This window comes from Nycticebus coucang, chromosome X, assembly GCF_027406575.1.
Source record: "Nycticebus coucang isolate mNycCou1 chromosome X, mNycCou1.pri, whole genome shotgun sequence".
NCBI classification, from domain to species: Eukaryota; Metazoa; Chordata; class Mammalia; order Primates; family Lorisidae; genus Nycticebus; species Nycticebus coucang.
In genome coordinates this window covers 11,071,446-11,085,453 of record NC_069804.1, presented here as the reverse complement: position 1 = coordinate 11,085,453, position 14,008 = coordinate 11,071,446, and the positions used below count along the sequence as shown (strand labels likewise).

The 14,008-nt window shown below is 41.9% G+C and overlaps 1 protein-coding gene across 1 annotated transcript in view; it reads right to left on the bottom strand.

The window, feature by feature from the left end:
* Nucleotides 1-207: 207 nt before the first annotated feature.
* Nucleotides 208-14,008, bottom strand: part of FRMPD4 (FERM and PDZ domain containing 4) — a 597,878-nt gene continuing 584,077 nt past the window's right edge. Inside the window, exons 14-17 of the mRNA XM_053580630.1 lie at nt 13,643-13,781; nt 7,611-8,675; nt 5,952-7,241; nt 208-4,136 (exon numbers count right to left, since the gene is read on the bottom strand). Of these exons, the coding sequence (XP_053436605.1) occupies nt 2,815-4,136; nt 5,952-7,241; nt 7,611-8,675; nt 13,643-13,781 (3,816 nt within the window). The 3' untranslated portion in view covers nt 208-2,814. The remainder of the gene's footprint in view (nt 4,137-5,951; nt 7,242-7,610; nt 8,676-13,642; nt 13,782-14,008) is intronic.

The following is a 14,008-nucleotide window of genomic DNA, read 5'->3' as shown; positions in this document are numbered from 1 at the left end:
CAAGTCCACACTGATTCATTACTTTTGTATTTGTTTTTAATGGAAGATTAATAAAAATGGTAGGAATAAACTTGGAAAAGTAGGCTGGTGACTAAATGTAAAGGACCTTGGGTGTCTCTATCTTGTACAGTGCTCTCCAACCTTATTGAACGCAACCCTACCTGAGACAATATTTTTGCATGCATGTACCAGGCATATACTTACTTGTTTGTTCATTCATTTATTTATTTAAAATTATGTACATGTACCACTGTACTATTATGCCATTATAAAACATACACAACATAAAAAAAGCTAGGTAAAAATATGCACAAATACCATTTTAATATATTTTTTCTACACTCTAGTGGACCTGGACCCCAGTTAGGAGCCCCATGCTTAGTGAATGCAAGGGCCCCTTGAGTAGCAAAGAATTTATAAGAAACAGAAACTTACTGGCGCAGCCACAGGTAATGGGAGATGAATTAGAAAGACCCAGAGCTATTTCCCCGAGGCTTCTCAAAGAACGCAAATGGACCGAGAAGTTGTTCTAACTAGATACGTGATTTGAACAAGGATTATCACTTCCTTGTACACTTTTATATATATATGAAATACACATAATGTGTTCTACATACAGAGTCAGGATACAATATGCATATAAAATAAACATCCCCCACATATTATCTTGGGCAATATATTTAACATCATAATTATGATGATAATAATATCTAACATTAATTCAGTACTTACTCTCTGCCGGGTATCACGGTAAGAAGTTTACACACATAATTTTACTCAAAAATTCATGACAACCTCATGGAAATAGATCTATTGATTTCCATTTTAGTACAAGGAAATTGAAACTTTGAAAACAGCTTTTCTAAGATGAAAGGGCTAGAAAATGGCAGAGTCAAAACTTAAATCAAGATGTTTTGGACTCTAAACCTCATATCTTTACTCAACGACATTGCTTCTGGAGGAAATTAAGAACAGTGTCCAAACCAGCAGAAAGTTGTGATGATTAAATGAGATAATATAGATGATATGTTAAGCACAGTGACATAGGGCACACATCCTATTAATAGGTCAGGAATTTTGTACACAGAATGATATTTACTAAGATTTTCCACAGTAAAGACCACTAATATCTCTCAATATTGAAACACCAATATTTATAATTGTAATGAAATAATGTTTTATTATTTAATTAAACATTATTTATAATAACACACACTTCTTCCCTTTGCTGCCATCTGTTAACACGTGGGTTTTGTTGTTTAGTCTCTGTGGAACGGGTGATTAGAGAGAGATTGCAATTGTGGACTGTGTTACACCTCCTGCCCAGTAGTTTACAAAAATGGAAACATTTGTACCTGGTGTACTCCTGTCATATTCTAAAGAGCCCTCAACATAAGTAGGAACATGTGTAGCATGAGCACTGAATGACCCAGGAAATACATATGTATACAATGACTTTATTTTATCATTACAGGATATTTTTGGAGAGATGACACTGCTGAAAACTTCTTTGCATTCCATCAGTTTCACTGGAACTGATGAAACTTACCACTTCTGTTTTCTTTTTCCGATTTCATATTTTTAATCAGCAAATCCAGATAAGTATATACTTAAACACTTTACTGTTTATCAAATCATGACTTCCAGTATGAGTAACCATCTCTCCTTGATTTCCTGTAACATCCCAGATTTTAGATTTTGTCCTCATTTCAGGCTGTAATTCCAAATTTGATTGGCAGCCCTGGCCCCTGTAGAGGTGGTGAAACATGAAGCTCTCTGCTGAGGGCTGCGATCTGAGATGTGACTCACAGGTGCTGGTGTGTGGTCTGGTCTACATTACTGGGTCTGCACTTAATTATGATGATCTAATAGTAAATGTTCCTTTTTGTAAGTTTGCAAACACTTCGCTAAGTGTCTGTCATTCTATAGGGAATGTTAAGTTTCATGGTTGAGTTGGCATGGAGGAAAAATAATGTCTTTGGTTCATAGATTTTGACATTTAGTCAAAGCAGATCTCTCTATAAAAGAATTAATTTGGGTATTATTCCATACGTTTTATGTAATGAGATAATCTATAATTCTAGGTATGACCTAGGAACCTGCCCGTCATTCCCTCTGTTTTTCTATTTGGGAGGTATTTAAATTCTAGAAACATTGTGAAGAGCGTTTGTGTTGACACAGAATCCATCCCCCCACACATTTGTAGACCAATAGCATAAACTCAAATTAAACATATGGGATTCTTGGAAGAAAGCAGGCAATAACCAAACTCTATGAGCAAAAAATTAATTTATTATAGATATATTCTCTAGTAATTCATAATAGCTGCTTGGATTTTAAATGTCTTTTTAACCTACTTCCAATGCTTAAAAATCATAATTTTAAAACATAAGTACTGTTTTATATACATTGTGATTTCTTTTACCTTTTTTTTTTTTTTTAACTTCTAAATATGAACGATATGGTCTCCAAGTATTTGCTTGGAAAGAAAGGGGAAAGGATTCATTGTTTTGCTCTAACATGGTAGAATTTAAAATTTTACGTCATATACCTGGAATTTTGGCTATATGAAAAATAGCCATATGTCATCACTTTCTTGGATATTTCTTTTATGTCTAAATATGCATAATATAAACAGAATACATTTGAGTAGTACGTTTCAACATTTCATCAATGTGACTTTTATCTTCTATTTTATATAAAATAACAAAATATACAGAGAGAAGAAAGGAGACATCTGTTCATCGTACACGTAAAGTAAATAAAAGTTCATGTATGGCTTTGCAAAGGTAGATTATGACGTGACTTTCATATTTATTTATTTAAAAGCCTCTTGAGAGAACGTGTTAGTGTGCTTACGAGAGTGGCCATGGTGGTTGAATGTCGCGCGGAGAGTCCAACATTAGGGTCCCCAGTCTTTCCAGTGGCTGCCTCAGCAGCTTTTAGGAGACAAATGTAGTTTATGACCACTTCATCGATCTTCCCTACAATTTCCTGCTGCTGTGTCTCTGAGTTGACGACTTTAACTAATCGCATGCAAGCTTCTGTTAAGCAACAGAGCACTTGAAAGCTGGAAGTCATAGCTAGGAGCATCTCCTCTGGGCTTTTCTCGGCCATCGCCATTTTCCTACAGGCACTTCCCAACTGTCTGGACTCGATGGATAATAGTTGCTTGTACTGAGAAAGTGTAAGGTCGTACGCCTCGGGGCGTGACTCCTCTCTCCTCCCCTTGGTTGCCCTGACCAGGCAGAGCAGCTCATTGGCATCATTTTGGGCTGCGAGGAACCCATCAGGCATTGCATATGTGCTCTCTTTTAGGGCATTTATTCTTGCAATCTGGGCATCAAAAGCCAGGTTGCTGAAGTCCAAGTCATCTGGGCCACTCAGGTCTTCTGCCCAGACCTTCAGCCCTGGACCCGTGGACAGCTCCCCTCCTTGATTCTGAATCCCAACAGCCGGGGAGAGGCTGGCTGATTCTGGTATGGCCTGAGTCATTCGGGGTCGATAGAGGCAAGAGACCTGGTGGGTGGCCTCTCCCTCCTCTTTCTCTTCATCAACATCTTCATCCTGCCCTCGGTTGAGGAAGCAGTAGCTGAAGGGCCCCCGGCATCTCCAATTGCTGCCCTCCAGCTTCCGCAAGGGTAATGTCCTATACAGCTTGGAGTCTTTATGAGCCACTGGGGATCTTTTGTGAAACTTCCCCTCAGAGCTCAAGTGCATCGAGCTTTGGGAAAAACTTTTGGTGAGCTTCTTCCCCAGGGGGAGCTCTGCTTGCCTTTCCGAACTGGCCTCCTGTGCTTCTGTGATGCCTGGACACTTTAAGCTGACTGCACCCCTGGTTCTCTCTCGGAAGGTCTCCAAACCTACAGATCCTAAGAGGATACTGCTTCTATGTTTCAGAGCTCTCTGGCTTGGGGGTGTCCTGAGGCTCCCCCCTCTCAGATCTGGTGGCCGCCAGCTCACAGCCTCTCCATATGCTTGGTTTGCTTGAGAGAAATCATTAGGGTCTTGATTTGGAATTGGCACCTTTGATTCCGAGTGAATGTTTGATGGTAGCAGGATGGGATCAGCTTCAGGATGTTGAGACCAAGCTGAAGGCATGCCTCCTCGTCTCTCCTTCCCAGGCTCTGTCAAAGCTACACTAGGGGTAGTAGAAAAACAGAATCATTAAGCATCTTCTGGGAGGCCTTTTACTACATCTCTGCATGATCTACATCCCCAGACGCATTCTAGAAGGGCTGCCATATGCCAGGGTCACCTTGCTTTTAAAGGCTGCCTCCTGATAGGGTATAACACATTTCCATTTCAAAGTATATAAGAAATACTGGGGTGGCACCCGTAGCTCAGTGTGTAGGTGCAGGCCACATACACCAAGGCTGGCAGGTTCAAATTCGGCCTGGGTCAGCTAAAACAACGACAACTGCAACAAAAATGTAGCCAGCTGTCGTGGCAGGCGCCTGTAGTCCCAGCTTCTTGGGAGGCTGAGACAAGAGAATTGCTTAAACCCAAGAGTTGGAGGTTGCTGTGAGCTCTACCCAGGGCAACAGCTTAAGACTCTCTCATCAAAAACAAACAAACAAAAAAAATAAAAATAAAAAAAATAAAAGAAATACTGGAATCTATTATTCCCGGTACTGATTCATTTGGAATTATCTAGAAATCCCAAACATTTTTCAGGGAGACAATAGTATTTCATGAATTGCCTTGCTTCCAACATTTACCTACTAAAGCTTAGACACATAAAAAACACACATCCTACATTCAGATTATTCAAATATATTGAAGATATTTAAGTTTCATTTCAAGGGAGTTAGGTTAATCCTGGCATCAGTTACCTATTTTTTTTAAAAGTGGCCTAATTTAATTAATACAAATGAAATACGTTAACCTTTTTAAGAGGCCAGCATAAGATTTGCCTGGTACATGATCCAAGGCTGAGACACTAAGCCAGTTGCTAAACTTTTCTTAGAAAAGTTGTCATGTGAAAAATATTCACCTGAGAATTTATATGAGGAGCCCAAGGTGACTTAAGTGAAAGCTCTTGGTAAACCATGAAGAATTAAAGAGTGTGATTTAACTAGTTGGGAGGTAAAGATGTAGGTGGGTGATGAGTTAGGTAACATTCACAGATGGTTTGAAGCTAGTGGTAGGTTTTGAGAAGGTAGAAAATCTTAAAAGGACAGTGGTAGAAGTGAACTAATATCAGATCTCACTAACATCTATTGACCTATCTGGAAAAGACACTATCACTGATGTCATCTGAAACGCGGAAGTATGAGAGCATCTGCTTTTGCCAGCTGGGTGAATGAAGGTGGGGAACAGAAGGTGACTGTGTTCTTTCTACCTGTGTCTATATTTTATTATTTCAGGGAAAATCAGCTAATGATACATAACCCCAAATCTTCCCGATACTGGTGTATGCCGGGCATTTCAAAACATTCTTTTAGTGCAGCCTTATAGAGTAGGAAAGACTCTGTGTGATTGCTGAAAGCAAAATGATCCCTCCAAACTCCTGCAGCCTCCTTGACGCCCTGCTCTCGTATTTTTCCTCCTGTCAGTAACGAAATGGCAAAACTAGAAATCAGGTGTCTTGGAGAGGAAATCAAACTATTATGTGAGTCTAAGCCGTACTGCCTTATAACTAAAAGTCACACTGGGTACTGCTAAAAGTTTGCATTTAGAATTTAGAAAAAAAATGTTGCTCCATCAAATTGTAAAAGCAAGCACAAAGTTTTAAAGAGCAAATGCTATTTTCACCATTGTTCCAGATCTAGAAACTGCAGTATTTTTTAAACCTCAGGGGATCAGTAATTGCTACTTAACAATTCTGTGGCCTTTTACAATTCTAACTCTTACTTTTCTTTGGGACTCTGTGGTTTGGAGTTTGTTGTAAGTTTGGTTTATATGTTCCTGGCATGTCATGCAAAGCACCGAATCCATCATTGCTGTACCTGTGGTTTCCTTAATCTTGGGGAGCCGATGGCATCCATCTCTCAAAGTGCCAAACAGGGGTTCGGAATTAATGGCTGAGTGCAGAGCAGGCACTGTCATCCGTGGACACATCCCTTCCGTCTGTGGGTGGAGGTCCTTAAAGGTGGCTGCATGGCCGGGAAGGCCCGGAGCTCGCTCCTCTGAAGGAACGTAACTCACGCCTTTCCCAGAAGCGTCAGGGATTAGGTGCTTCCCCATGGAGGGGCAGAGTGGTGACTCCACGGGAGTGGCGCAGGCACTGCCACTGCTGCCAGTGCCGCAGCCCGCATCCACTGAAGAGCCTTGGGAGCTCTGCAGAGAAAAGTGGCCCTCACTTTGCAGTGACGACATCCGCTTGGCCAAGTGGTAGTCACAGAGGCGGGCCACATTTTCTTCTGCCTCGGGAAGCTTGGAGGGATGGTCGCAGGTGGATGAATCGGCATCCTCTGGGTTACCCAAGTCTTTCGGCGAAGATGCACAGGTCACATCAGTTAAGCAGCGGTCCCCTTGGCCAAGTCCCGAAACATCAGTGGCTTCTCCATCAGGAGCCCCTTCCTGCTTCCCTTCAGCCTCCCTTGGCCCGAGACCAGAAGCTCGTGGGAAGGTTTTGCCCGTGGCTGCCTCCAAGCCACTTTTGTCAGCCCCCCCGCCTTCCGTGGCCACATACCACCTTTGGCTGTCCTTGCGAAAGGCAGTTCTCTCCAGGTTAAAAGTGCTTAGGTGTTGACTGTCCCTCGAAGATACGGTACCAAATTTACCGCTGGCCGCCTCCTCCAGCTCAGCTGTTCTGGTCCCCTGCTGTTTGTTTCCGGCCATGTTCCCGTTAGGGGGCGCTTTCCCCTCCCCGTCGGCCAGCTTGCTTTTCCTTTTGCTGGTGCAGGAATACGCCACGGACCCCATGTGCAGTTTGCTAAAATAGTCAGTGACCGACTTGGTCTCCATGGTTTCGGGCTCCATCTCCATGTGGTCTGAGTGAAGTATCTGCTTGGAAGGCACAACTTTGGGTGGGAGGTCGGTCGCGGGCCGAGCAGCCAGGGCATGGGAGGACTTCGGAGGCAAGGCCCCAGCGGGGGGTTTGGAAGTGGGGAATTCCGTCTGCTCTTCTGCAAGAGGGTGGTAGCCTTCGTGAGTGGCCAAGAACATGCGAGAGAGGCTTTCTGACTGCTTTTGTGCTGTGGCTAGTTCAGAACTCTCAGTCATTTCAGAAGAGTTAGTTTCATTGCCCGAGTCTGACGAAGACTCAGGACTATAAGCCCGCAAGATGGCCACACCTGCATGCCGTGAAAAACAAGAAGGGGTTAATGCAGGCATCAGAGGCACTCGGAGACATGTAAGAAAATGGGGCTCATTATTATAAAAACAAAAACCAAGTTTTTCCCTTTTCAGTAAGGACTCTGAGTTTATTGCAACGTTGTTCCAGAAATGGGGGTGGGGGAGGGTCATATGCCATACTTAAAACAACAAAAAGGAAATCATAACTAAAAAAATAAAACACCTCAGGATGGTAGTTTCAGCACATTTATGAAATGGAACATGAGTGAAATGGACAACTGCACGTAACAGGACTCCAAGGGCAAATGGCTTGAAAAGATGAAATGACATGGGTTATCAGTGAATAAATGTAACAATGGTGAAAGAACCTGAATTGTCACTGGTCTGCTGTTCTTCCGACACAGATAGAGCTTCTAGAGCTTCCAGCGTGGAGACCACGGCACTCTCCAGTCCCTTCTCACACTTGCCCTCGGTGCTGGTGGGCACAGCGTCAATGAGGGACACGGGGATCTCGTCATTTTGCAGGCCGTTGCCTTGCTCCTTGCCCTCGCGGAAGGAAGCTCCCTGGCTCTGAGAGTCCTCTTCATCCGAGCTATCTCTGAAGCCAGGTGGAGGGGCGGCGATGGCCATGTTCAAGGAACGCAAGAGGAAGTCATCCTCATTGTCATCACCTTCCGGAGGGGGCAGAGACGTGAGGTCAATGATGTCATCGCTTGAGCCAGACAGGCTGAGGATGGCCGGCTGGTTCATCTCCCCCACCACGAGGTCTTCCTCACAGCTCACCTCGTCCTCATCCTCCACGTCATCGGTGTTCTCTGCGTAGCAGATGTCATGCAAGAGGGGCTCCTCGATCCCCTCGGTGGCCTGGAAGTTCTTCACATCGCCTATGTTTGCGTAAACAGAATTTGCCACAAATTGGATGCCCTCTGCGTCGGGAGCCAGACCCAGGCCCTTCATGTCGTTGGCACTGCTGATGCAGAGGTTCCTCTGCTTCTCCAGCATTTCTGGACTCTCGTCTAACAGGGTTTCATAGCCGAGAGTTGGGGGACTCATGCTGTCATCCAACGCAAGGTCTCCAAAAATAAAGGACACTTTGGCTCCTCTGGGAGATTCCTGTGCTTTCTTCAGAGTTTCTGGTCCTGAGAGAGTCAGCAGGGACCGCTGTGCTAGACTTCTGTAGTCTGCCTCACAGGGGGCTTCCCCAGGCTGCACCAGTGGCTGGCCAAGTTCATCTGCGTTATAGGTGCTGCCCATGAACAAGTGCCGGTGCTCTTTTGGACACATGGCGCTATCTGTGATCTCAACCGTCTTCTGTTTGGAATCTATGTATGTTATCTGGGCTTCTTGTTCCCCTTCGCCAATAAAGGTGGTCATTTGGGGTATGCAGTTCCAATCTGGGCCGAGGAGGTTATGCTTTCCTTTATTTTCAGTTCCTAAACAGAAAGAATCATACAAAGACATGTTACTGTGCTGTTGTGTTTTTTTTTTGGGGGGGGAGGGAGAGGTGTCATGTCTGTTTCTTAGTTTCATGGCTTATAGAACCGCTTGTGCAAATATGTTTATTCAACTTTCCAAATATGGCAAAGGTCCATTTAGGCTTTAGGAGTAAGGATTCCTTGGTTAGGAGCATTGACCTTAACAAAATGAATACTGCATAAAATATAGTTGCTGTTTGATGAAATCTAATACTATCTAAGAGTAGGAAACTATCCCATCTGAATTATTAAAAGACCTCATTTACATCTAACAATGTGAATATAAAGTATGCTTTTTACATACCTTAAAGGTGAGATTGCAAGAAGCTGCTATCCCAGAAAATATATTACCCTTTTCCTTGTAAAGTGAGGTCTAACATTTCCCACTTTGTAGGGGAAAACATTTGACTTTATTCTCATCGAATTAAGAGAAGATCAAGGATATTTATACTTCTCCCATATTTTTTAGGAAATTAAAATAAATATTGTAATGATTGCACAAACACCCTATCTTTATATCCTAGTGGGTATTAATATATTCATGTCTAAACATCAGCCTACATGGCTAAGTATGTTCATGTGTATATAAAATGCATAAGGTGGTGTGCTCACAGGTAACGTACTTCTGTTTCTAAGCATAATTAACATTTAGACTAACTTCAATTTTTGTTTGTATCATGGAAACTCCCAAAGAGTTGTTAGATGTTCCTCATTGATTTAAAATTGCAAAACTCTAATTTAAATATTTTTTGCTTGCTCTTCAACAGTCTTTTAATATGGAATTTTGATGTAGAGATTTGCTCTGATATTTAACGAGACAGGAAACTGGGTCACTCTGTAAATATTGCCTTGCAGATTTCAGAGGCAATATTTTGAAGAAATTTCAGTGCCATGTTATTCTTCGATACGTTCCCTTAAATTGCCCTCATCACAAATTTGGATACATGATACTGACATCAGATGTGTAAGGTACATGGAAGGAAAAAATCAGTTTTGCCAAACAGGTTTTTGCTCCCCCCAATTACATAATGGACTTAATGCTAAAAATGTTCAATATCCTTTTAAGAAATTCATATATTTTCATGAACAGTAAGTAAAAGATTTAATTTTGAAGACAATTATATACTGGTCATATTTGTATCTTACCTTATAATAAATAGACCTTGTAGGGGTTTAGTATTGTTTTATTAACAACAATTTAGATTGTGACTGGATGAGTATGTTATGTGCGTGAGCAAGAGAGAGAGATTGAGTGTGGATTGTTGCAGGGAAGCAGAATGGTTCAGCCAAGTTGTAGCAGAAGTTTAGAACAGGGGTTGGTAAACATTTTCTCTAAAGGGAGGGCCAGATAATACTTTACTCATCTTCGCTGTCATAACATGAATGTGGCCATAGATGATACATAAACAAATGGTGCATAGGTTAAATAGTGGCCCCCACAAGATGTGTCCATGCTGTAAATGTGACCTTTGAAAAGAGTCTTGCAAATTTAATTAAGTTCAGGATCTTGAGATGCTATCATTCTGAATTATCTGCACAGGCCCTAAACTGTTGGTTTAGACCAACAAGAAAACTGAGTAAGTTGATAGGCTAAAAACAAGTTAATGGATACTTACTCAGACCCTCCTAAAACAGAGATATATAAATGTGGGGTCATGGATTTCAAAAGTGCATGAAGGCTAATTTTTCAAGACAGAGAAGCAGAAATGGGGGCTTATTAGTCTTTGTTTGAGATCTCAACTAAGATCTATGATCAGTTTGAGGTGAGAAGAAAATACAGCTCAATCTTGGTTTCCTTCCAGAAGGGTACACTGATTTAGCTTCCTAGAATGATTTTAGAGACATAGAAGGATGTAGATTGGGAACTGGAATCTATTTTATGGTCCAATCTCTCACAGAGTGGGAGGAAAGAGTGGACTAGAGATGGACTAGCCTAATCAGACTTCACTCTTTCTATTTCTTGGGTCTTAGAGGTTCTTAGTGGGAGTTTCTCAGAAGATAGTACCTTCTGCCATTAGAGGATGCTCAACCTAAGTCTACCAGGTTCTTTATTGGAGTGGATCATGCTCTTTCCCCCTTGGCCCTACACCCCACCCTGCCCTCTCTGAGAGTGGGGTGAGGTATCTGGAACACATAACCGTCATCCTCATTCTTGCTTCAGAACTGGGAGAAATTACTGAGGTTGAAGTTCCATTCTTTCCCCCCAGTAATAATACTTTTTTTGTAGCTAAGTTTTTGCCTCTTGAAGTTTTATTAAACATTACATTGTGGGTCCCTACAAATTGGACAGAATGGAGAACCTTATTACTGTAACCATTTTTAGAATGGTAGGTTAGGTTTTCTTCATACTCCTGTCTAATCTTTACAGTCTATGGGGAAAAGGATTTATTTGCAAGACAAACTTTAGGATTTGAAAATAAAAAGATGAAACCTGGGTTTCCAATGAGAAAGGATTGTGTCAAATTGCTGAACTGCTCTTCGGAATTTCAAAGGTCAGTGTTAGATTGCTGTAAATATCCTAGCTCCATGAAAACAGGCAGTCATAAAAATGTTTACCACCAAACCCAGTGCACACTTACCACCTCCCTTTTGCCCTTTTCCTTTCTTTACTTATTTTAAAACGTTTGTGCCTCTTGGAGACTTTCTTTGCCTCTGGTTCTTTTCCTTTCTGTGTTTCCATCACTTAGATTCTCAATTTTTCATCTACTGTTTTTTTTTCCACTGCCAATTATATTTTTAATTTTTCCATTTTTAAATATACCCATATAACCAAAGTATGAATTGAAGTACCGAGTGTCATTTTAGGTGGTGTACATTACAGAGTTTGCTACTCTTACCTTGCAAACTAGCTTTTTAATTCCAGTCTTATAAATGAGGAAACCTAAGCTTAGAGAAACTAAAAACCCAGACACCTCAGGACGGGGCTGGGTTAAAGCTCAGACTTATCTGACTCGAAAGTCAAAGTTGCCTTCTAACACGCTTTGTCCCTCTCTTCCGTGCTGTCTTACCTGTGGGTAAGTCCCTGTGCAGCATGTGTATCTATGTATTATCATGTATTTATGGAATAAAGACTTACGGTTTCTACTCAGTTTAAAAGTGAGAGGATTTTCCTTCCATTCCCCCCTCCCCCAGTTTTCTCTTAGAAACAGCAACAATGCTGAGCACAGTGGCTCATGCCTATAATCCTAGCACTCTGGGAGGCCGAGGCAGGTGGATCGTCTGAGTTCAGGAGTTCGAGACCAGCCTGAGAAAGAGTGAGATCCTGTCTCTAAAAATAGGTGGGGGCCTGTAGTCCCAGCTACTCCAGAGGGAGGCTGAGGCAAGAGGATTACTTGAGGCCAACAGTTTGAGGTTGCTGTGAGCTATGATGCCACGGCATTCTACTAAGGGTGACAAAGTGAGACTCTGTCTTAAAAAAAAAAAAGGCAATAATATTGGTTCTAAAGAGTTCCCCTTTCTTTTAAAAGAAACCCTAATTATGGAGCCTCTGAGTACTTTTGTTTCATGGGTCAGTGGCTCCGCCTGAAATAGTGGTGTCCATCAGCCATATTTACTAAGCATCCACTAAAGATGGAGGAAAATGCTCAAATAACTAGAGGAAAATGTCCTAAAACAAATGAAAACCACCTGTTGTTAAAGAAATAGTCAATATTTGCAGCCCTCTTTGTCTTTTAGGGGTATTCTGTGCTATTACATGGCTGAATTATTTGACGTCTTTGCCACGTCAGTGCTTGTATTTTGGATCTAAGATGACTGCTGGGCTAGAATAATTCTCTTCCAGAACCTCCAAGTCCAAGTGCCAGGCAGTTCTCATGTTCTCTCTTGGTAAAGTTCCCAGGGTCCCGGGGCTAAGTCTGACTGTAAGGGAGGAGGCTCCCAGGCACCTGGCCTAGGACGCTCTAAGGCAGGGGTTCTCAACCTTCCTAATGCTGTGACCCTTTAATACAGTTCCTCATGTTGTGGTGACCTCAACCATAAAGTTATTTTCGTTGCTACTTCATGTTGTGGGGACCCCCAACCATAGCATTATTTTTGTTGCTACTTCGTGAATAATTTTATGGCTGGGGGTCACCACAACATGAGGAACTGTATTAAAGGGTTGCGGCATTAGGAAGGTTGAGAACCCCTGCCTTAAGGAGACACCAGCCCTAGAGCAGGGCCTCACAGCCTCTACTTGGACATTCCATCATTAGTTCTCTGCATCTTGACCTCTGTGAGAGTGAGGCAATAAAAACCCAGCCATAAAGACTTTCACAATAACACAACCACTGTCTAATGTCGTGACAAACCAGTATTTTCGTTTTTCATTAGACTACATCAGAAATATATTATGCAGCCTTAAAGAAAGAAGGAGACTTTACCTCTTTCATGTTTACATGGATGGAGCTGGAACACATTCTTCTTAGTAAAGTGTCTCAAGAATGGAAGAAAAAGTACCCAATGTACTCACCCTTATTATGAAACTAATGTAGGACCGTCACATGAAAGCTATAACCCAGTTACAACCTAAGAATAGGGAGAAGGGGGAAAGGGAGGGGAGGGAGGGGGGAGGTAGGTGGAGGGAGGGGGATTAATGGGATCACACCTGCGGTGCATCTTACAAGGGTATACGTGAATCTTAGTAAATGTGGAATGTAAAGGTCTTAGCAAAAACTAAGAAAATGTCAGGAAAGCTATGTTAACTAGTGTGATGAAAATGTGTCAAATGGTCTATGAACCAAGTGTATGGTGCCCCATGATCATACTAATGTACACAGCTATGATCTAATAAAAAAAATAAATATCTGAAGGCTTTTGGTGTTAAACTTGGTTATTAGATTTATTTTGTAGGTACAATTTTAACTTTTAAAGAAACATCCTTGTTACTATTATCAAGTAGAGTGGGTGTAGGGGGTCAGGGCTTAATGAGTTTAGGCACAGAATACCTGTTTCTTGGGTTGCTGTGTTTTTCTTGTTGGCCATGTTAAATATGGACCTTCTGGAGTCTACAAGCAGCCTGTAGTATCCAGCAGTGAGGCAGGCCAGGTTCATGGCATCTGAGGACTCCATCAGGAGCGTGATAGGCTACAAAAAAAGAGAATGTTTTGGTTAAGTCCATCCATTCTTAATAGTCTCTCGGAGTGTGAATAGCTAAATATATGCTCATGAAATATAAACAAAGGAAGTTATCTAGCAAACATTTTGTCAGAGAAACACAAATGGGGAGGGAAAAAATCAAGGACCACACAGAGCGTCTGACTGAAAAACATTTAGGACATACCACCTAAAAAGCCTGGGTATTTTGGATCTCT